The 22,976-nt window shown below is 44.8% G+C and overlaps 1 protein-coding gene across 1 annotated transcript in view; it reads left to right on the top strand.

The window, feature by feature from the left end:
* The window catches only part of si:dkey-92j12.5 (multiple PDZ domain protein), a 51,728-nt gene extending 29,029 nt beyond the window's left edge, over positions 1-22,699 (top strand). Inside the window, exons 25-43 of the mRNA XM_056280548.1 lie at positions 213-284; positions 779-878; positions 1,252-1,460; positions 2,572-2,663; positions 2,860-2,983; positions 3,278-3,370; positions 4,711-4,785; positions 4,887-5,231; positions 5,906-5,989; positions 6,149-6,342; positions 7,823-7,970; positions 8,402-8,473; positions 8,677-8,800; positions 9,749-9,783; positions 9,967-10,089; positions 10,768-10,872; positions 11,726-11,829; positions 21,511-21,634; positions 22,441-22,699. Coding sequence (XP_056136523.1) covers positions 213-284; positions 779-878; positions 1,252-1,460; positions 2,572-2,663; positions 2,860-2,983; positions 3,278-3,370; positions 4,711-4,785; positions 4,887-5,231; positions 5,906-5,989; positions 6,149-6,342; positions 7,823-7,970; positions 8,402-8,473; positions 8,677-8,800; positions 9,749-9,783; positions 9,967-10,089; positions 10,768-10,872; positions 11,726-11,829; positions 21,511-21,634; positions 22,441-22,587 — 2,370 coding nt within the window. The 3' untranslated portion in view covers positions 22,588-22,699. The remainder of the gene's footprint in view (positions 1-212; positions 285-778; positions 879-1,251; positions 1,461-2,571; positions 2,664-2,859; positions 2,984-3,277; positions 3,371-4,710; positions 4,786-4,886; positions 5,232-5,905; positions 5,990-6,148; positions 6,343-7,822; positions 7,971-8,401; positions 8,474-8,676; positions 8,801-9,748; positions 9,784-9,966; positions 10,090-10,767; positions 10,873-11,725; positions 11,830-21,510; positions 21,635-22,440) is intronic.
* The last annotated feature ends 277 nt before the right edge of the window (positions 22,700-22,976 follow it).

Here is a 22,976-nt window from a genome sequence, read left to right as displayed (position 1 = left end):
GAGTGAGGACATGTTCCCCTCTTCTTCTTCAATCACGCTGCTGCTCAGTTTTGCACCGTTGTATAGATTTTATGTGTTTTTTGCATTTCAGCAGTGACCACCTTTGTGTTTCTTTAGCAAGTGAAAATGTGTTGAAGGGATGTTACCCAGACACCTGTAGGTGTTATGCTGGTTTCTGTCGGACCATGTCTGTGTTTCCCCCGTGATCTTAGGAAGCGGAGCTACTCAGTGGTCTGTTCCTTAGTCCCTCCCTTACAAACCCCTTCACCCCCACCCCCTTCAAGGTCGGTACACTGTGTGTGTGTGTGTGTGTGTGTGTGTGTGCATGCATGTGGTTAGCATTAGCATTTCATTTGCCTATGCAAACTTTGAAAAAACTTAATTAACCTGCATGCTTTGTAGATTGCACCCTGAAATTTCCATGCAGCCACCACCCAGTTTACTGAAACCTTTGTTTTCTCCTCTTTGATGGAGCTCGACACCTCACTAAAACACGGCCGGTGTGTTCATCTGGAGATACCTTACGTGCTTGTGTGTATAGGTTACACATTTATGCATGAAACCGACCGCCTTTCAAGTTATTCTTAGCCGAGCCTAAAACCGTGTTCATTAATTCATCCTATTCGTCAGCTTTTCGCGTTGCCACATTAAGCATATCGAACAAGCCTCGGGATGCGTTGTCCTCAGGTGGTCCAATCCATGCCCGAAGGCCCCCCCCCCCCCCCGTGGCATCGCAAAACTCTGCTCGCTTAATAATTCAAAACCGCTTCTTCCCAAGGTGCCTCGTTCGGCAGCCGATAGATTGGATGGCAGGATCCCTAAAACTGTCAAATCACCAAACACCGAGGAAGAGGAGAGTGAGGACGACATTGGCAGGAGTACGTCAAGCCACCATCATGTAGACATCACACTGAAACAACGGCACGCCCAGACAAACACAAATTGATGCATCTGAACACAGAATTATGCACAACTGCATCCCTTCCCTCGCTCCTTCCTGGCTGAACTTGACTGATATCACCCCAGTTATTAAATTGGATGATCCTCCTAGCAAGCTGTATCAAACACACACACACACACACACACACACACATACACACACACACACTTACACTGATGCCAGAGGGCTTCCTCCCCTAACAAGCTGTCAATCATCATACATGACAACGTGCAAATTGTTTTCTTGGCTTAGCCAACTGCATGATGCTCCAGTCCTAACAAGAGCTCATTTGTTGACCCTGTCTAAACCAGAAAAGATGCTGCAGCGCTACGGCAGCCTGTCCGGGAAGCTCCATATGATTGAGTTGGAGCAGGGCCCCGAGGCACATGGCCTGGGACTCAGCCTCACGGGCAACAAGGATGACTCCCGGGCTCGCATGAGTGTCAGTGTGGCAGAGATAGATCCCCGGGGTGCTGCCGCGTTGGATGGCAGGATCCGGGTGGGGGACGAGCTGCTTGAGGTAAGAGGGAAGCGAGCGCCACACCCTAGGAGAGATTAAGCTCAAAACCAGAATCTGTTTTATTTGGACGTATTGTCACATACCAGCAGCTTTGATTTGTGACGACACAAATTGTCACAAAGCATACAGGGTCATAGATGTAAGTACTGGCGTCCAGGTAGCGTGGCGGTCTATTCCGTTGCTTACCGACTCAGGGATCCCGGTTCGGATCCCCGTGTTCCCGTCGGCTTGGTCAGGCGTCCCTTCAGACACAATTGGCCGTGTCTGCGGGTGGGAAGCCGGATGTGGGTATGTGTCCTGGTCGCTGCACTAGCGCCTCCTCTGGTCGGTCGGGGCGCCTGTTTGGGGGGGGGGGGCTGGGGGGAATAGCGTGATCCTCCCACATGCTACATCCCCCTGGTGAAACTCCTCACTGTCAGGTGAAAAGAAGCGGCTGGCGACTCCACATGTATCGGAGGAGGCACGTGGTAGTCTGCAGCCCTCCCCGGATCGGCAGAGGGGGTGGAGCAGTTACCGGGACAGCTTGGAAGAGTTGGGTAATTAGCCAAATACAATTGAGGGGGGACCCCTCCCAAAAAAAGATGAATATATACATATCTGTTTTTAAGTTTGGCATTTTTAGTGACACAGATTTATATAGAGGCAGTGGGACTGAAGAGAAGGCTCAGTTTTCCCTCAGCAGGGAGGACTGGAGTTAATGTAAGAGAGACAGGGTGCCAGAGCCGAGAAAACGTGAAGGGCGAGGCAACGAAGGAGCGAAAGTTACTGTGGACCGGAGACAGCGAGGAATACGAACCACGAGCCGCCGCGCGCAAGATTTATCAGACAAATTAAATTTTGAAAGATGGTGCGAGCTAAGGTGGATTCATGAAAGCGATGAGCGATGTAGGGGGGCAGAGATGAGGAGGGAGGATGAGCACCTCGTCTTGACAGAGACGAGGGAGGACCGTAGGGGAGCAGAGGTTTGCCGGAGAGCAGATAAAGTGGGGAAATGTACTGATGATGAGCGCACGCCATTAACAAGGCTATTGTAGAGGCGGTAGCCGTCTTGACGGGGCATTTTTGCCTGCGGTCAGTAGTGGGCGGATGTTTGACGCTGTGTTTCTGCTAGATCAATGGACAGATCCTGTATGGCCGCAGTCACCAGAATGCCTCCACCATCCTAAACAACGCCCGATCTAAAGTCAAGATCGTTCTCATCAGGTACTTACAGCAAAGTTGTAGCGATTTTCCACTGTCACGCCAACTCCAGAAAGAAGTGTTTTTGGACGTTAGACCTAAATATACCCATACATGGTGCTTGTCACCAAAGAGGGTTCGATCCAGGAGGATTTATGTACGTTTCACTGAGATCTAGTGTCGTTAAAGGATGGTTAAGGATGTGGTTTTGGTTGACTAGGAATAAAGGCATTCATGGTCAGAAGGCCCGGGACCCTGAAGCAGGAGGTGTGGATGCCACCGGCTCACAGACAGATCCTGTCAGAGGCTCATCCGGAGACACCCGGCATGTCGCGCTACCTCAGGTACAGCACCTACATCCTGTCACTGCTCATTTCTGTGATTGAAGGCACACTCAGGTGGGTAATATAAGTAACCCACTTTAACAACACCAGCAAAAAAGAAGGCTCATCATATCGACATGTGGCAAAGATGAATAATTATCAACTTCCCATCGGTTTTAGACTCTTTTTTTTTATTTGGACAGATCTCCTGCATGGTATTGCTGTGGTCTTTACCGAGTCCCCATATGCCAGCAGTTGGAGATCAGTGATTTCCTTGGCTGGTTCCATTTTAACTTCTGTCACTTCTGGCTCCAGGATCATGTAGGTCTTGGCATCTGCTTGTCAGAGGAGGACTCCTCGGGAGGGGTGAAGGTCAAGTCCCTGATTCAGCACGGCACTGCAAGCAAGGTACAGCACCCTCATCACCATCATCTCGTCACCGTCATGTTATAGTCATCATCACCGTCAATAACATCGTTCTGGTCACCATTATAAGCAAGTACTGGTACTCTTTCGCACCGCGTCCCTGTACATGTCATCCTTTAATCATTTCTCAGAGCGGTTCAGTTACCGTCGTGTAGGCCAGTGGTTCCCAACCTTTTTGGGGTCCTGGACCCCCTGCGTATTTTTGATCTACCCTGAGGACCCCTCCACCTGATCTTGGGGGAGGGGAATTGCAATTTGATAGAGACAGTAGAAACTGCATTTTAAATTGTATTATAGCATTTATTCACTCTTTGGGGCAAAAATAAGAGCTTTCAGTTGTAACTTAGATATAGTTAACAAAACAGAATTCTTATGTGGTAACTTTCAGATATATGTAACAAAACAGAATATGTATTCAGTAACTTTCAGATATATGTAACAAAACAGAATATGTATTCAGTAACTTTCAGATATATGTAAAAAAACAGAATATGTATTCAGTAACTTTCAGATATATGTAACAAAACAGAATATGTATTCAGTAACTTTCAGATATATGTAACAAAACAGAATATGTATTCAGTAACTTTCAGATATATGTAACAAAACAGAATATGTATTCAGTAACTTTCAGATATATGTAAAAAAACAGAATATGTATTCAGTAACTTTCAGATATATGTAACAAAACAGAATATGTATTCAGTAACTTTCAGATATATGTAACAAAACAGAATTCTTATGCAGTAGCTTTCAGATATATGTAACAACAGAATTTTTATGCAGTAACTTTTAACAATGCAAACGGGAGCGAGATCTCTTATTAAAATACAATAAATTACACTAGTGAAATAGATGTCATTAGAGAAAAAAGTCCTGTTACCCTTTATAGTTTAGGTAGATAAAGGTCTCAGTCACATTTGAGTACAATAATCCTATTTCTATAAATGTCATAGGATCTTTTTTTTAAAAGATATTTTATTTTCACGGACCCCTTGCAATCACACCACGGACCACTAGGGGTCCGCGGACCCCCGGTTGAGAAACACTGGTGTAGGCGACTTACCGCTGCCATCTGTGTCATAATCTCACTCCTCACCTCCCACCACACGCTGTTGCAACTGCTGACACAGCCCTTTTCAAGTCATGATTACTGGAACAGATCCAGGCGTTTTATCTCCTCCGAAACGTCCATGTTGAGGGTTTTCCCGGGCTACCTTGGTTTTCCCCCCCCCCTTCCTCACACTCATGTTCAGTGTCACCTTCTGATCAGTCAAACGTATATTTCTTCCCTTCTTTTTACTCACTTTTTGCTCGCACAGGACGGCAGGATAAAGGTTGGCGATACAATCGTAGCGGTGAATGACAAACCTGTGGCCGGACTCCCGAGGGACAAGGTGAGAACGCACACACACTCGCAAAAAAAAAAATGAAAGAAGAAGATTTGATGGTTGACCCTTACATGTGTGCCATAACTTTTTTTCTTTTCTTCTCTCAGGTGTCTGCGTTGATAATGAAACACCCGGTCTCAGTCAGACTCACTGTCGACCACTCCAAGCATCTCTCCTCTTCTTCCTTTCTGCCCCTCCCAAAATCCCCCTCCTATCCCTGCTCTCATGCCTCTTCCTCCTCCCTAACCCTACCTTTCTCCCCCTCCTCCTGTTCGTCTCTCAATATCGCAAGGGCCGCAGCCATCGGGCAGTCCGACTGGCTGTGGTCTGGGTCCGTCACCCCTGACCCACTGAGCTGCCCAATAGTGGCTGGCAGTGAAAGCACCATAGAGATCCTGAAAGGCAATATAGGCCTGGGCCTCAGCATTGTGGGAGGCTGTGATACCCTGCTGGTGAGAGAAGTCAATTAACGAGTATCCTAAGCTATGTATACGGGTTGATAAAATGGGGTCGTCAGATATGGCACACGAATTGAAAATTATGTATTGTTTTGCTTTTTTTTTCTTCTTCTTTTTTTTTTTGACCAAATTCAGTGCAGGGAGAGTGAAATTACAGTTGTGAATTAATAAATTATCCATCCATCCATCCATCCATCCATCCATTATCCAAACCGCTTATCCTGCTCTCAAGGTCGCGGGGATGCTGGAGCCTATCCCAGCAGTCATTGGGCGGCAGGCGGGGAGACACCCTGGACAAGCCATCAGTCCATCACGGGGCCCACACACACACACACACACACACACACACACATTCACACCTAGCGACAGTTTAGTATGGCCGATTCACCTGACCTACATGTCTTTGGACTGTGGGAGGAAACCGGAGCACCCGCAGGAAACCCACCAAAAACCAGCCGCAGATGAATAAATTAGTTAATATAATTAATATTTACAACGTCACCCCCCGCCGTGCCTTATCCTTACCTCTTTTGTATAATTGCCTTAATTTCTAAACTCATGGAGCATTTAAAATGATCAATTATGCATCGCTTTTCTTTCATCTACCAGCTTTTGTCTGGGTATTTATTTATTCATTGTAAAAGTGTGTTCTACATGTGTGCCACTAGGGGGCAGTGATAATCCACGAAGTGAATGATGGAGGAGCAGCACAGAGGGATGGGAGGCTGCAGGCTGGCGACCAGATACTGGAGGTTCAGATAAACACACACACACACATACACTCCACCTTCAAATTTGGCCTCCATGTACACACCATGTACACACCGTGTACACACCGTGTCATGTGCTGCATGTGGATTATGGGATTTCGTCACATGCTGTGCTGTTTTCCTCTTTCTTCCCCCCCCCAGGTGAATGGCATAGACCTCCGGCGGGCTACTCACGAGGAGGCCATTGGGGTGCTGCGTCTAACCACCCAGCGCATACGCTTGTGTGTCTTCAGGCACCAAGAGGTTTACAGGGAGGAGGACCTGTGGGACATCTTTAACCTGGAGCTGAGGCCTCGACCTGGACAAGGGCTGGGTCTGAGCATCGTAGGGAAAAGGTACAGGAAGTCTGACACCCATAGTGACACTGGCAAGCAACAAACGTTAACAAACCGATGGGGCCAACACACATAGGCAGAGAAACTGTGTATAATGACCAGGGCCAGCCCCTCCTTTTGGCAATTTTAGGCGACTGCATAGGGTGGAACAGGTATGCAGATGTGGACAGATGTGATGGTACTTCCTCTGGAGGCTTTGACGCCCTGCCACAGCTCATGTTTTGCCACGACTGCCAGTCTGTATTTTCTACGGTAGTCTGTACTCTGGGCATTTCCAGCAAGGGCTGGATGAGCCAGCATGTGGCGCTAGCCGTGGTGCTGAAAGGCACCAGCTGCTGACTGTTGAATTAGGTGTGCTGACAGGGTTGTTTTTTTTTTTTTTTTTAGCTTACTGGTTGTGTGGCCTGACTGCTCCCTCTTAAGATTGCAGCTCTAAGGCACGTTGAATAACCCCTGATTTCTGAAATATTATATGAGCAGCTTACATTTCCTATACTCTTCCGTTCACTGCGTCTGTACAGGATGTGGCGGTGAGTGGCACTGGCACTAATGATGTTGTTGATAATTATTGTTTAGGGGGAGAGCCGTTTTGGATTTTGCCAAAGGCAGCAAAATCATTAGGGTTTGGTGTGTGTGTGTGTGTGTGTGTGTGTGTGTGTGTGTGTGTGTGTGTGTGTGTGTGTGTGTGTGTGTCTTGATGGAGACTTTCATCCAGAACTTTAGGTGGTTGTTAAATAATGAACAACCTTTATTTCGAGTAAGGAGTAAGGAAGAGCAAGTTAGGATGACCTGACTGTGGCGGATAGAGGGGAAGGGGCTGGGCAGGGGCACTACTCATCACTATCAATAGGAAAATGCTGCACGAGTCCTATAGACATTTCTTTTCCGAAGGGATTAGACACAGGCCAGGTGTAAACGCTGCAAGGAGGGCATGGGACGGAATAATTCCTGAAGTGTTTAAACATAGCTTGATGATGCTTCCTTATACATAGGGCGCCATTATGCATCTGTTAAATGTCACGTGATGTCTTCTAGGGGCGGCACGGTGGCACAGTGGTTAGCGTGGTCGCCTCACAGCAAGAAGGTGCTGGGTTCGAGCCCCTGGGTAGTCCAACCTTGGGGGTCGTCCTGGGTCGTCCTCTGTGTGGAGTTTGCATGTTCTCCCCATGTCTGCAGTGGGTTTCCTCCGGGGGCGCCGGTTTCCCCCCACAGTCCAAAGACATGTAGGTCAGGTGAATCGGCCGTACTAAATTGCCCCTAGGTATGAATGTGTGTGTGTGTGTGTGTGTGTTTCTCGGCCCTGTGTGATGGCCTGGTGGCCAGTCCAGGGTGTCTCCCTGCCTGCCACCCAATGACTGCTGGGATAGGCTCCAGCATCCCCGCGACCCTGAGAGCAGGATAAGCGGATCGGATAATGGATGGATAATGTCTTCTATAACAAACAAGGGGTTTTGACCATCTTTTTTCTTTTTGCTTACAGTAATGACACAGGCATCTTTGTGTCAGATATCATCAGAGGAGGCGTGGCTGATTCAGATGGCACGTTGTTGCTAGGCGACCAGATTCTCTCAATAAATGGAGAGGACGTCCGCGCAGCAATGCAGGAGCATGCAGAGAAGCTGCTACAGGTCTAGCACACGCATGCGCGCGCACACACACACACACACACACACACACACACACACACACACACACACACACACACACACACACATACATACACCTTTGTATATACCTGTGGGGACCCTAGTTGACTACATTCATTCCCTAGCCCCTAACCCTAACCTTAATCTAACCTAATCCTAATTATAATTTCAACCCTGAACCCAAATTCTAACTCTTGTGGTTAAAAACATTAAATTAGTTTTCACATATATAGCACAACAAGAACACACACACACATGCAAATACGCACACATGCAAGAGCACACACACACACACACACACACACACACACACACACACACACACACATACACATATATGACTTTATAAATAATAAATGTCGAGAAAGGAAATTTTTTGATCCTTTTGTGACTTTGTGTCTTTCCCGTCTCAGGGCTGCAGTGGCTCTGTTCATCTGGAGGTGGCTCGCTTCAAAGCCGGATTACAGTACTCACAAGGAAGCCAGGTGAAATAACCTTCACAGAGTTTTATGTCTTTACTGTCATCCTGTCTGACCAACACTAAGCACATAAAGAAATCTGCAACTTTTCAAAGCTCTCAGATGCATGATTTGATTATCCACACATGACTACCAATGACTTTAATGATTCTGTAACCTGTTTCTCTGAAAAATGTCCCTCTCTTAACAATACTACTTTGTGAACCTAGGAGTACTTTAAGTTGTGTTTTATCCAGAGCGAAGACTCCGACTGTTCCACTCCGACCCCGTCCAGTCGATGTGTTACCTCTCTGGGCCACCAGAGGGAGTCAGAGCACAAAGCAGGGAGTGACTGTAAGCAGCACAGTTCAGGCCTGCTAAATTGTGAACAGAGCAATATGAAGGCATATCATCAACATGTAGCGTGACCAGACGTCCGGGGAAATTCAGGACAATCCCGAATTACAAGCAGTTGACCCAAATCCCTAATCCCAAAAATTAGACTGAACCCGAGTTTTGATTAGTTACAGCCAAATAATCTCCTCTGCCAAATATGCCAGTGGCCCTCGAGTCTTCCTATGAGGTAGTCTAAGTGAATTGTGCTGTGTCTTCTTGACTATTACTGCAATTTATACTACAAGTTCCAAGTTTCATTAGACGGAGGCAGACTTCTCAGTGCAGCAGTGGCTGATTTATTTTTACCGGGTGCCCTCTAGCAACTCTTACATGTAATGTGGTATTCTTGACACAGTAAAGAGGCCATAAATCACAATATATGACAAATGGTCGTTGTGTGAACAGCATTGTTATAGCCACAAAGTAACACACGAGCATGCTCTTTCCCCCTTTTTTGCTTTCTAGTGTAGTTGGAGATAGCACTGATTAAAAAAAAATTAGTAAAAATTGATTTTATGTAATGGGTTATGATTTACACAGTTACATAAAACACAGTCATTGTGTTTCTTTTTCCTAATAACAGACAGTCGGCTTCATGTTCATGAACAAACAATACATTTTAGTGACGAGTTTCGACTTTCACGTGTTTTACTGTTAGTTGACGTTGAATGTAATTTACTGGAGGCCACGCCCACCACGGCCAAATGGCCACGCCCACCCCAAACTCCCCCGTCCCGAATTTCACCCGTTCTCATCTGGTCACCCTATCACTACGTCATCTTTCTAGCTAGCTTGTTGTGTGTTTTTAGATGGTAAGGATTTCCTCTGGAAGGTTCATGTGTATACTTTATTCTCCTGGCTGTACAAATAAAACTGACTTGACTCTCCACACCGCAGCGCTTGAAGACTACTGTGACCTCAGAAAAGTAGTAATACAAAAGGTGAGCCGAGACATGTGGTTAGACATCCCATTCAGTGCCTCATGTTGCCTTGGATCCATTCAGTGCACACTTTTGCGTGCCAAAAACCATGCCTTTAAGTTGTGATGTTTTCGGACATGTTTGGGTCATGACTCAACTTTTAGAAAGCAAGGTCCCAATCTTTTTTGTTCTCTATTACACCAGGGTGCATGTGACTCACTGGGGATTAATGTGGCAGGAGGACTGGGCAGTCCCCATGGGAACGTGCCTCTTTTTATTGCTGATGTGGATACTAATGGACTGGCTGCCAAAACATGCCAGCTAAAGGTAAGAAAATTACACACACACACACACACACACATATATATATATATATATATATATATAGCGGCATAGTGGCGCAGTGGTTAGCTTGGTTGCCCCACAGCAGGGTTCGAGCCCCGGGGTAGCCCAACCTTGGTGGGTCATCCCAGGTCGTCCTCTGTGTGGAGTTTGCATGTTCTCCCCGTGTCTGCATGGGTTTCCTCCGGGTGCTCCGGTTTCCTCCCCCAGTCCAAAGACATGTAGGTCAGGTGAATTGGCCATACTAAATTGTCCCCAGGAATGTGTGTGTGTGTGTGTGTGTGTGTGTGTGTGTGTGTGTGTGTGTGTGTGTGTGTGTGTGTGTGTGTGTGTGTGTGTGTGTGTGTGTGTGTGTGTGTGTGTGTGTTGGCCCTGTGATGGTCTGGTGAACTGTTCAGGGTGTCTCCCTGCCTGCCGCCCAATGACTGTTGGAATAGGCTCCAGCATCCCCGTGACCTTGAGAGCAGGATAAGTGGTTAAGATAATGGATGGTGGATGGACATCTATCTATCTATCTATCTATCTATCTATCTATCTATCTATCTATCTATCTATCTATCTATCTATCTATCTATCTATCTATCTATCTATCTATCTATATATATATACGTATATATATATATATATGTGTGTGTGTGTGTGTGTGTGTGTGTGTGGTTTCAGACTGGAGACAGGATCATCAGTATCAACGACATGGCCACTGAGGGTATGACCCATGTCCATGCGATTGCCCTGTTGAAGAACACAGTTGGAACCATCACACTGCAGGTAACTCCAGCGTTGTGAAGGAGACGAAATACTGTCAGAGAGTCAGAGGGACGGCCGGTTTGTGTGCACAACTCTCATGGGTGTTGTCGAGCCCGACACATCCAACACCGAGTGACAATAGACAACCAAACCTGCTCTATTCTTAAGTCGGTTCTCTTGTTTTTTTAAACACTTAACGGTACCATTTATAACCCGAGAAGATAACTGAAACACAGACATCTTTAAAAGGGTAGAGTGGAATTGATGGGAAGTGGTATGCAGCAATTTAAATTTTAAAGAGCAAGTGTGGACCGTGAAAGCCTCGCCCTGACAGGTGATAAATTAGTACATTTTTTTAAACACTATTACATACAGAGAGAATAGGATAGATCTGATTATTAATTACTCTGTAGTGTTTATTAACTATCTATCCAGCCATTATCCAAACCGCTTATCCTGCTTCTCAGGGTCGCGGGGATGCTGGAGCCTATCCCAGCAGTCATTGGGCGGCAGGTGGGGCGACACCCTGGACAGGCCGCCAGGCAACTAATTAGGCTAAATTCAGGAAAAATGCCTAGAGAGAGAGAGAGAGAGAGAGAGAGAGAGAGAGAGAGAAACTGGATACCAATATCACCTGACAAGCTGGTTTTACAAAATGTGCATTATCTGTTTCAACGTTCCCGTGGTACTCTGGTTGTTGCCCCAGTGTAAGGACACAAAAGCTAATTCTATTACAGCGTTGGGTTGTCGGCAGGTAACATCAGAATCAAACTTCTGCTTGGCCACTCAGATTGTGTCATCCTGTGGCCATCCTGTGTTGTTTTAATGAAGTTATACGTGTGTTTCCCCCTGCCACCTCCATATGTTTGTCTAGGTAGCAACAGGTCCTGGGGGATATGACACACAGGATCACCGAGAGGGGCTCGGCCCGTCATCAGGCCCACATGGCAGTTTCCCATCCTTCCACAACAATCTCTGGTAGGAAGCACACAGCGAGCAGACATTTGTGCTTTGTGATATGCATTCGCTCATGGTTTAGGGGTGGGTCCATGTCGGGGCAAGGGCAACGACAAAACCCGGGTTTCCAAAACTTCTGAGGCGTCTCAAGAGTTTTGGTATGAGTACCAAAACTCTTATGAACTTTTATGGCAGGAGCGTGGAGAGTGTGTTGACAGGCTGTATCACAGTGTGGTTTGTCAAGCTGACTGCTCAGGACTGCTGCAAAGGACTGTAAAGACAGCAGCAAAAATCACTGGCGTGGAGGTACCACAACTTCACAATATTTACAGCACTCGCTGCAAAAGCAAAGCCCAAAACATCATTAAGGACACCAGACATCCTGCTCATGTCCTGTTCTCACTCCTTCCATCTAAAAAACAGGAGCGGAGAATCCAATTACACACCACCCGTCTCCGTAATAGTTTCCTTCCATAGGCAATCAGGTTGCTGAACAGCTGACATATGCACCTTACATTGTTGTGTTATCATGTACTTTTCTATATTGTATATATAATTTTTGAATTCATGTGTACATAGCCTATATACGTAGGTTTTTGTTTTTTGCCTTGTGTCCTTTGTGTTAAGGTTTACAAGATGGTTGCGAGACCAGCTATGTTGTATGGTTTGGAGACAGTGGCACTGACAAAAAGACAGGAGGCGGAGCTGGAGGTGGCAGAGTTGAAGATGCTAAGATTTTCACTAGGAGTGACGGAGAAGGACAGGATTAGGAACGATTATATTAGAGGGACCGCTCAAGTTGGACGGTTTGGAGACAAAGCAAGAGAGGCAAGATTGAGATGGCTTGGACATGTGTGGAGGAGAGATGCTGGGTATATTGGGAGAAGGATGCTGAATATGGAGCTGCCAGGGGAGAGGAAAAGAGGGAGGCCAAAGAGGAGGTTGATGGATGTGGTGAGGGAAGACATGCAGGTGGCTGGTGTGACAGAGGAAGATGCAGAGGACAGGAAGAAATGGAAACGGATGATCTGCTGTGGCGACCCCTAACGGGAGCAGCCGAAAGTAGTAGTAGTAGTAGTAGTAGTAGTCCTTTGTGTTAATGCAGAGAGAGCCAGAGCACAAGAGAAAACAAGAATTTTGTTGTATTCCAACACAGATGATAATAAAGTCGAACTTGAACTTGACAATACAGAACTTTGGCAAATGTGATTAGTTCCAGGGGGCACGAGTGAGCCGGTCTTTCCCGTCTTGGGAGAGAGATCCCTCCTGTGTTGTTCTCCCTGAGGTTTCTTCCTATTTTTTCTCCCTGTTAAAGCGGATTTTTTTAGGGAGCTGTTCCTTATCCGATGAGAGGGTCTAAGGACAGGATGTTGTGTTGCTGTTAAGCCCACTGAGGCAAATTTGTAATTTGTGACGTTGGGCTCTACAAATAAAATTGATTTGATTTGATTTGATATGACGTGCTGGGAGATGCTCCTGCCTTACTTTCTCTAAATGATTGTTTAATTGCACACTATTTCCACATTTGATGGGAAATCTGTTTTCTAACACTTGTAAGAATATTTCTGAGCAAGTTTTATCAGTTTTCGTCACGTTGTTGGCAACCAATCATTGTCAATACAAACACAGTGGTGTCTCGAGCAGTAGGCCAAACCCTCCACATCACAGATTTCTACAGACTGCCGTACTCTACCACCCAGCCCACGGCCAGAGTCGAGTATGGACAGCACGGATTTGAAAGCTGACATTCCTCAATGAAAGCGGACATTTCTGTTGTCACCAAGTCAGAACTAAGGAATGCACCTGATTTTGATTTTCTTAAAAGTGAGCTAAAAGAGGTTAAGTCTGAGGTTGTAAACAGCACGATGGCTAATCCCTCTGAAATGGATACTATGAGGATCACTATCGATGACGTGGAAGAAGGCCTGTCAGCATGGTCAGGTGAGGTCAGACTACCGTGGCTGAACTCAAAACTGAGATGGTGAAGTTGAAGAAGTGTGACAACATGGAGGGAAGAACATAGAGAGGCAATATCCCAATCATGGGTATTGCAGAGGAACCCAGTTCAAGCTCTGCTGCGTCAATCGCCAGGCTTTTGAAAGAAGTGTTACTTCTGGAGAAAGACCTTTTGGTCGATCGCTGGCGGGGAGGTCTCGCACAAACTTAATTACTACCAAGACTGCATTGATGTGTTGCACCAAGCCTGAGCTGTAAGGGAGAACCGATAGCTATCTGTCCAGACTAGACTGCGAGTGTTTCTAAGGCCTGTGCTGTGTTCAGTGACATCGAGAATCTTCTCCGAGGCCAGCGTGATGTTTGCTATAGTGTGCTGTTTGCTGCTTGACTCAGCATCTCTTTCAAGGGGGACAACAAGGAATTCCTGGATCCAGAAAGAGCAATGTCCTATGTGAAAAATACTATTACAACAGCTGAGGCTGCATGCTGACTCTTCATAATTTGACTCATTTTATTTTTCTTGCCTCAACTTAATTATTTTCTGCCTCAGGTGGGTAACTATTTGCCAGGTTTGATGACAGGTAGTATAATTTTCTTTATCACTTATGCAGCCCTTATTTGCTCCACTGGCATGACTGAATGTTAAAATGTTTTGCGGCGCTTTTATTTTTCTAATCGAAGGGGGTTTAGCAGGAGCTGGCCCACTGCTCACTAAATTGTACCCCAATACCAACACATTGTGTAGTTTTTTTTCTGCAAAGGGTGTTTCAGTCATCATATTCAGTTAGGTGACAGAGTTTGGGGATTTACCAGACCTGTACATGTACTTGTTTAATTGTCTTCAATTGTATTGTTTTACTTTTATGGGGTATATTTGTAGTATACTATCCATCATTATTCCTAATGGGAGATGCAAATAATTAAAGTTGGAATGTCAAGTCTTTAAATCATCCCGTGAAGTGCAAAAGGGTGCTCACACATCTTAAACATCTCAAAACTGATATTGCCTTCCTCCAAGAGACTCACCTCTGTACAGCTCACCAACCCAGATTGGGGGAGAAGATGGATAGGACAAGCATATCGTTCCAATTTTGCCTCTAAGGCAAAGGAGACAGCTATCCTAATTAGTAAGAATGCACCATTTGTAATGTTAAGCATAGAATCTGACTATGTCAGGGTGTTATGTCATTGTAGTCGGTCAATTGTATGGATTCCTAGTTATCTTAGCCAATATTTATGCTCCAAACTTTGATGACTGTGCATTTTTATTAATATTTTCTCCCGACTGCCAAATGCGGATATGCATCACCTCATTTTAGGTGAGGTCACAAACTGTGGGCTTTCTCCAAATTTAGATTGTAGCTTCTCTATGGCAACAAACACCTCAAAATCGGCACAACCAATCAAACCGTTTAAGACACATGTATCAGATGTATGATGATTCTGTAATCCTACCTCTAGAGGCTACTCCCTATTTTCCCCAGTCCATAAGACATTTTCATGAATAGATTATTTTTATTGACAAAAAGCTTCTTATCATAGCTGATGATGAATATCAATCCATAGTTATTTCAGACAATGGCCCCTTGACAATGAGAATGCGCATTCCAGGTGCAGTGTCCAATCATTGCTCATGGAGACTTAACCCTGTACTTCTCCCCCCCCCCCCCATTTTTTTCTCGCCCATAATCAGACTCCAGGGATGTTGCCCTCCACGGTCTGGGAATCAATGAAAGCATGCTTAAGGGGTCAGATTATTTCATGCTCTGCAATGTGCAAAAAAGAGAACACAAAGTCTCAGGCAGTTGACTGATAATATTTTGAAGTTAGATGAAGTGTATAGGCATTTACCCACTGATAACGTGCTCAAAAAACATTTGACATTAAAATGGAATTCGATCTTCTCTCAAAACACCAGGCGGAGCATCTTATTTTAAATCTAGACACTGCTCCAGTGAGCATGGGGAGAAGACGGGGGAAAATGTAGCACTTCAACTACGCCAGAGGACCGCCAATCACTATATACCTGATATAAGAGATGAACAAGGTTTAAAGCACTCTGATCATTTAAAAAAAATTGTGTTTCATCATTTCTATTCTTCCCTTTACATTTCATAGCCACCAGAGGATGAGTCTGCCTTGGATAATTTTTTTCACAAGCTTGATATCCCCAGAGTATATCCGGAATTAGCCGCGGAGCTGGAGAATGATATTTCTTCTGCAGAGATTTTAGAGTCGATTAGGAGTATGCAAAGTGGCAATTCTCCAGGGCTGGATGGCTATCCATCTGAATTCTATAAAACATTTTCAGAGCAGCTTGCCCCCCTTCTCTGCTCTGTATTTCAGGAATCACATTCCTTGCAGTCCCTCCCCCCAACTATGCGTGAAGAAATCATTTCACTTATTCTAAAGAGGGACAAAAATTCCCTTCAGTGTGATTCATATCATCTGATTTCACTCTGGAACACAGATGCAAAGATTCTTGCAAAACTCTTAACCCTCTGTTTTGAATTGTCCCTTTCCTCAATCATTTCTACAGACCAAACAGGATTCATGTAGAACAGGTACTCATCCTTTTTTTTTTTGGGGGATTTTGTTCCCCCTTTTTTCTTCCCAATAGTATCCGTCCAATTACCCTACGTTTCCTTTTTCTCTGCTCCACCCCCTCTGCCAATCCGGGGACTACCACATGCTTCCTCCGATACATGTGGAGTCGCCAGCCGCGACCTTTCACCTGACAGAGAGGAGCTTGGCAAGGGGACGTAGCACATGGGAGGATCACGCTATTCCCCCTAGTCCCCCCCCCCCGAACAGGTGCCCCAACTGACCAGAGGAGGCACTAGTGCAGTGACCAGGACACACACCCAGATCCAGCTTCCCACCCACAGACATGGCCAATTGTGTCTGTAGGGACACCCAACCAAGCCCAAGGTAACACGGGGATTCGATCTGGCGACCCCCGTGTTGGTAGGCAATGGAATAGACAACTATGCTACCCGGACACCCCTAGGTACTAATTTTTTAATATAGGGTGCCCTCTAAATATTCTTTGCAATCACTCTTCATTCGACACTCCAGAGATTTTACTACCACTTGATACTGAAAAAGATTTCGATCGAGTGGAGTGGGACTACCTCTTCTAAAACCTTGAAAAATTCGGTTTTGGTCTAACATTTATGTTTGTGTTTTTTGTTGTTTTTTTCCCCCTCCCTTTTCCTTCCAAATTGTATCCGGTCAATTACCCCACTACTCAGAGCTGTCCAGGTCGCTACTCTACCCCCTCTGCTGATCCAAGGAGGGCTGCAGACTACCACATATCTCCTCCGATACATCTGGAGTTGCCAGCTGCTTCTTTTCCTCTGACAGTGAGGAGTTTCGCTAGGATGACATAGCGCGTGGGAGAATCACGCTGTTTCTCCCAGTCCCCCCTCCCCCCTGAACAGGCCCCCGACCGACCAGAGAAGGCGCTAGTGCAGTGACCAGGACACATACCCACATCCAGCTTCCCATCCGCAGACACAGCCAATTGTGTCTGTAGGGATGCCCAATCAAGCTGGAAACATTGATTTGATCTAGTGATCCCCATGTTGGTAGGCAATGGAATAGACTGCTACGCTATCCGGACACCCCCCTCAGAATGTATATCTTATATTAAGACTCTACACCGATCATCAAAAATATGAAAACCTCCTGACTAATGTTGTGCATGTCCCCCTCATGCCACCAAAACAGCTCTGAACCGTCAAGGCATGGACTCCATAAGATCTCTGAAGGTGTCCTTTGGTATCTGGCACCAATATGTTAGCAGCAGATCCTTCAAGTCCTGTTTGCAAAGTGGGGCCTCCATGGATCGGACTTGTTTTTCCACCACATGCCACTGATGCTCAATTCGATTGAGATCTGAGTAATTTGGAGGCCAAGGCAACACTTGAACTCTGTCGTATTCCTCAAACTATTCCTGAACAAGTTTTGCAGTGTGACAGGGCACATTATCCCACTGAAAGAGGCCACTGCCATCAGGGAATACTGCTGCCACGAAGGGGTGTACTTGAGCTGCAACAATGTTTAGCTAAGTGGTACATGTCAAGGTAACATCCACATGAAAGCCAGGACCCAAAGTTTCTCAGCAGAACATTGCCCAGACATAGCATCACACCACCTCCACCGGCTCGCCTTCTTCCTATAGTGCATCCTATTGCCATCTCTTCTCCAGATAAATGACACACATGCACCCGGCCATCCACATGATAAAAAAGAAAATGGGATTCAACAGACCAGGCCTCCATCTTCCATTACTCAAGTGCCCATTGTAGGTGCTTTCGGTTGTAGACAGGGGTCATCATGAGCACTCTGACTGGTCTGCCACTATGCAGCCCCATACGCAGCAAGCAGCAACACCTGTCTATAATAGTCAGCATTAACTTTTTCAACAATTTGAGCTACAGTAGCTCTTCTGTGGGACTGGACCAGACAGGCTAGTCTTCACTCCCCATGCACATCAGTAAGCCTTGGGCGCCCATGACCCTGTCTCCAGTTCACTGGTTGTTCTTCCTTGGGCCACTTTTGGAAGGTACTGACCACAGCATACTGGGAACACGCTACAAGACCTGACCCAGTTATCTAGCCATCACAATTTGGCCTCTGTAAAAGTCACTCAGATTCTTACGCTTGCCCATTTTTCCTGCTTTCAACACCAACTTCAAGAACCGACTGTTAACTTGCTGCCTAATATAACCCACTCCTTCACAGAAGGCATTGTAATGAGATAATCAATGTTGTTCAATTACCTGTCAGTGATTTTAATATTTTGGCTGATCAGTCTGTAATCTTGCCAAATGGCTACTGTGCATACGAACAATAACATGTCCGCTTACTTTAAATTGCAATGAGGTATGAGATAGAGATGCCCAATGTCTCCTCTCTTTGTTTGCCTTCACTATTGAAAGACTGGCACTAGCCCTATGACAGGATATACATATCAAAGGAATTGATCATGGAGGCTGGGCGTATAAAGTTTCGCTTTATGCGGACAATTTATTATGGTACATATTGGACCCTTTCTCAAGCCTTCTTAGACTGCTAGATTTATGTAAATTTAGCAAAATATCCGTGTGCAAAACAAACTTCAAAAAGTGAGCTGATGCCAATTAATGCAACTGCCAAGATCACCTCCATTAGTTAAATTCCCTTTAAAATTAGCACAAAGAAGTTCAAGTATCTAGGAATATGGATCACACATAATCATAAAGAGATTTACAAGGCTCTTGATATCTTGTTTGAAACAGGACATTGAACGATGGAGTTTGCTGCCCCTCATTTTGTGTGGAAGGATCAATGCAATTAAGATGAATGTATTACCCTAATTTTTATACCTTTTTCAAAATCTTCCTATTTTTTGTCCAAATTCTTTTAGGTCTGTTGACCAAACTTCATCATCCAAAAAAAACAAAAAACAAAAAAACAAAAATCAAAACACATTTACAGGAATGCATACTGCAGAGGCCTCACCACCAGGGTGGTATCTACTATTGGGCAGCCATAATTAGGGTGTTAATAGTTAATATACTGGGTGAAGGGCAAAGATGATTCTGATGCTCATAAATGGTTAATTTTAGAGAGTTAATCCTGCGGCCCCACCTCCTTACCAGCATTCCTGTGCTCCAAACTCCCATTGGTAAAGCCCATTTCTTATTATACCAACAAGCCCATTGTTCCATTCAGTAAAAATTTGAACCAGTTTAGGCAGTCATTTGCACTTTATAATCTCTCACTAACCATTCCAATAGTTAAAAACAACACATATACCCCCGAAATATTGAATGGAGTGATTAATAAAGCTTAGTAAAGTTAGACTGTCTAGAATTAGACCAGATTTAGATCCTACGTGTGATACATGCAAACACACTCCTGCAAGCTTACTACCTATGTTTTGGACTTGTCCAGGACTACATAATGTCTGGAAATCTATATTTGATATGTTCTCTTAAATTCTAGAGGAGCCAGTAGACCACTCACCTTATATTTTTTCTGAACCTGATGTTGAGCTGTCCGAAAAGTTTCTTGCTCGTTTTGTAAAAAAAGTGGAGAATATCAGGTCCCAAATCCAGTCTGACCCTTGCATTTTTTTTTCCATTCCCCATGTAAATTCTGCCTTTTTACCAAGTGTCAACACATTACAATTTCAGTGTTAGCGAGTACAGTCTGCCATATTAATCCCTCCACCTGTATCTTAGACATCATCCCCACCAAGCTGCTCAAGGATGTATTTTCCACTGTTAGCCCTATTATTTTGCAATTTTTAATAATTCTCTGACCTCTGGTTCTTGTCCAGACAGTTTTAAGCATGCCATTGTTCACTCATGTCTAAAGAAACCTAATTTGGATCCCCTGTTCTTAAGTAACTACATGCTGGCTCTGCATTAACACAAAGGACTACTACTACTGCTACTTTTGGCTGCCCCCGTTAGGGGTTGCCACAACGAATCATCCGTTTCCATTTCTTCCTGTCCTCTGCATCTTTCTCTGTCACACCAGTCACCTGCATGTTCTCTCTCACCACATCCATAAACCTCTTCTTTGGCCTTCCTCTTTTCCTCTTTACTGGCAGCTCCATATTCAGCATCCTTCTCCCAATATACCCAGCATCTCTCCTCCACACATGTCCAAACCATCTCAATCTTGCCTCTCTAGCTTTGTCTCCAAACCATCCAGCCTGAGCTGTCCCTCTAATATACTCATTCCTAATCCTGTTCTTCTTCATCACGCCCAATGAATATCTTAGCATCTTCAACTCTGCCACCTCCATCTCCGCCTCCTATCTTTTCATCAGCACCACTGTCTCCAAACCATATAACATAGCTGATCTGACAACCATCTTGTAAACCTTCCCTTTAACTCTTACTGGTACCCTTCTGTCACAAATCACTCCTGACACTCTTCTCCACCCACTCCCCCCTGCCTGCACTCTCTTCTTCACCTTTTTTCCACACTCCCTGTTACTTTGGACAGTCAACCCCAAGTATTTAAACTCATACACCTTTGTCACCTCTATTCCTTGCATCCTCACCATTCCACTGCCCTCCCTCACATTCACGCATTATGTATTCCATCTTGCACCTACTGACTTTCATTCCTCTTCTCTCCATTGCATACCTCCACCTCTCCAGGCTCTCCTTAACCTGCACCCTACTCTTGCTACAGATCACAATGTCATCCGCAGACATCATAGTCCACAGAGACTCCTGCTTACACTCAATGGATCAAAGACGTTATGCAATATATTTAGCTAGAGAAAATAAAATATTTTCTCCAAGGGTCTGTACTGAAATTCTATACTATTGTGGTTGTTGTCGTCGTCATCGTCGTCTTGTATCTCAATTTTTTCTGTAATGCTGGATATGACTATCTTTTTTTCATTGGTTCAGGTCTGTGGGGTGGGTGGTATGGGTGGGTTCAGTGGATCATTATACGCTGTAATCTATGAAAATCTTTGATAAAAAGATCTTGATTAAAAAAACGTGATTAGTTTTGTCAAGGTCAATCAAACATTTAGAGGAAGTAAGAATAGAAAAAAGACAAAGAAAAAGCTGTAAAACTGTGCTAAATCTTGCCAGCCCAACACTGTGTCCATTATGACTGCCTATCCTTGTCCACTGTAAATTGTCACACAAGGACACTTTACGAGGACACATATAACTGCATGCACACAACAAAATCTCATAGAGTCATTTTTTTCTGTCCCCCCAGTACTCGTATGTATAAGACCATCACTCTGGAGAGAGGCTCCTCTGGCCTGGGCTTTAGTATCGTAGGAGGGTTTGGCAGCCCTCATGGAGACTTACCCATCTACATCAAAACAGTATTCAATAAGGTAAGAGAAAGGTCCAAGCACCAGGAGAAGTTTTAAGATGTATCGTCACAGCACAGCATGTAACACTGTTTAAGCTATAATTTTTGAACGGGTACAATCCGTGGTTTCAGGGGTACATAATATAACAATAAATAAATGAAACGAGTGTATTTGCATAGAAGTGAAGCCATTCTTCCATCTCTCAACGTGTGTCATCATTTTTTATGTTCAAATATATAAGTCCGTATAGGTTTGCCTTTCACAGCCATTGCAAAAAAACGTAAATGTATCAAAAAAGTATTGCAGAAAGGTTGCCTCATCCAAAAAGCCTTATGTGCATCATCTTAGGCTCACCTCTCCCACTTAGAGGGTGGCTGAATGTTAATTGATGAAGTCTGAACCACAGCCTATTAGTAGTATGATTATCTGACGCCTTTTTTTGGAATTCCTTTTTTAATGAACATCTATAAAAAAGATTTTATTTTGCAGAGTTGGAGGGGTACGCAATAACTTGTTGTATGTCTCAGGTGAGACATCACTACACTAAATTCAGAAACTACAGTGTTAAAACATGCTGTCAAATTGTCCATGCACATTCCTGACTACATCTCTGAAATTTGTGAGGCCATCACTGTCAATGTCAGAAAACTCCAGGATGAATTTTTGAAGATTAAAATCAAAGGTCTGTGCATGATGGCCTACTCTTTTGTCTTATCTTGTTTGTGTTCCCATACTGGCCTTAGCAAGTTGTGTTTTCTGATCTGTGTATCATTACGACTGTCTTTCCCCTCTCTCTCTCTCTCTCTCCCTCCCTCTCTCTCTTCCAGGGGGCAGCCATAGAAGATGGCAGACTGAAACGCGGAGATCAGATCATTGCTGTCAATGGCCACTGTTTGGAGGGAGTAACTCATGCTGAGGCCGTGGACATCCTCAAGAGGACCAAGGGAACTGTGGTCCTCACTGTACTCTCCTGAGGACTGGCTCCCTTCCATCCTACTCTTGTAACAACATCAACTTGTTTCACAAAGGCAGAAGTAGGGCCACGAATAGCTTGTAAATGTTGTAGCTTAGCTGTAAATCATCTTGATTGATTGTACACATAAAATTGCATATCTTTGTTTAGGTGATCTACCTCTTTACTTGCAGATATTGGAAAGCATTGGGATACAATTAACACTCAAAGACATGAGTATTTTCTGGCTTTTGATGATAAGATATGGCACACCCATGCACCACTATACACTGATGAGCCATATGACCACCTGCCTAATATGCTGTTGGTCCTCTGTATGCCGCCAAAACAGTGCTGACCCGCCGAGGCATGGACTCTGCAAGACTGCTGAAGGTGTCCTATGGTATCTGA

The sequence above is a fragment of the Lampris incognitus genome, chromosome 5, assembly GCF_029633865.1.
Source record: "Lampris incognitus isolate fLamInc1 chromosome 5, fLamInc1.hap2, whole genome shotgun sequence".
Classification (NCBI taxonomy): domain Eukaryota; kingdom Metazoa; phylum Chordata; class Actinopteri; order Lampriformes; family Lampridae; genus Lampris; species Lampris incognitus.
The sequence above is the reverse complement of the archived record's forward strand: the minus strand, read 5'-3'. Positions and strand labels throughout refer to the sequence as shown.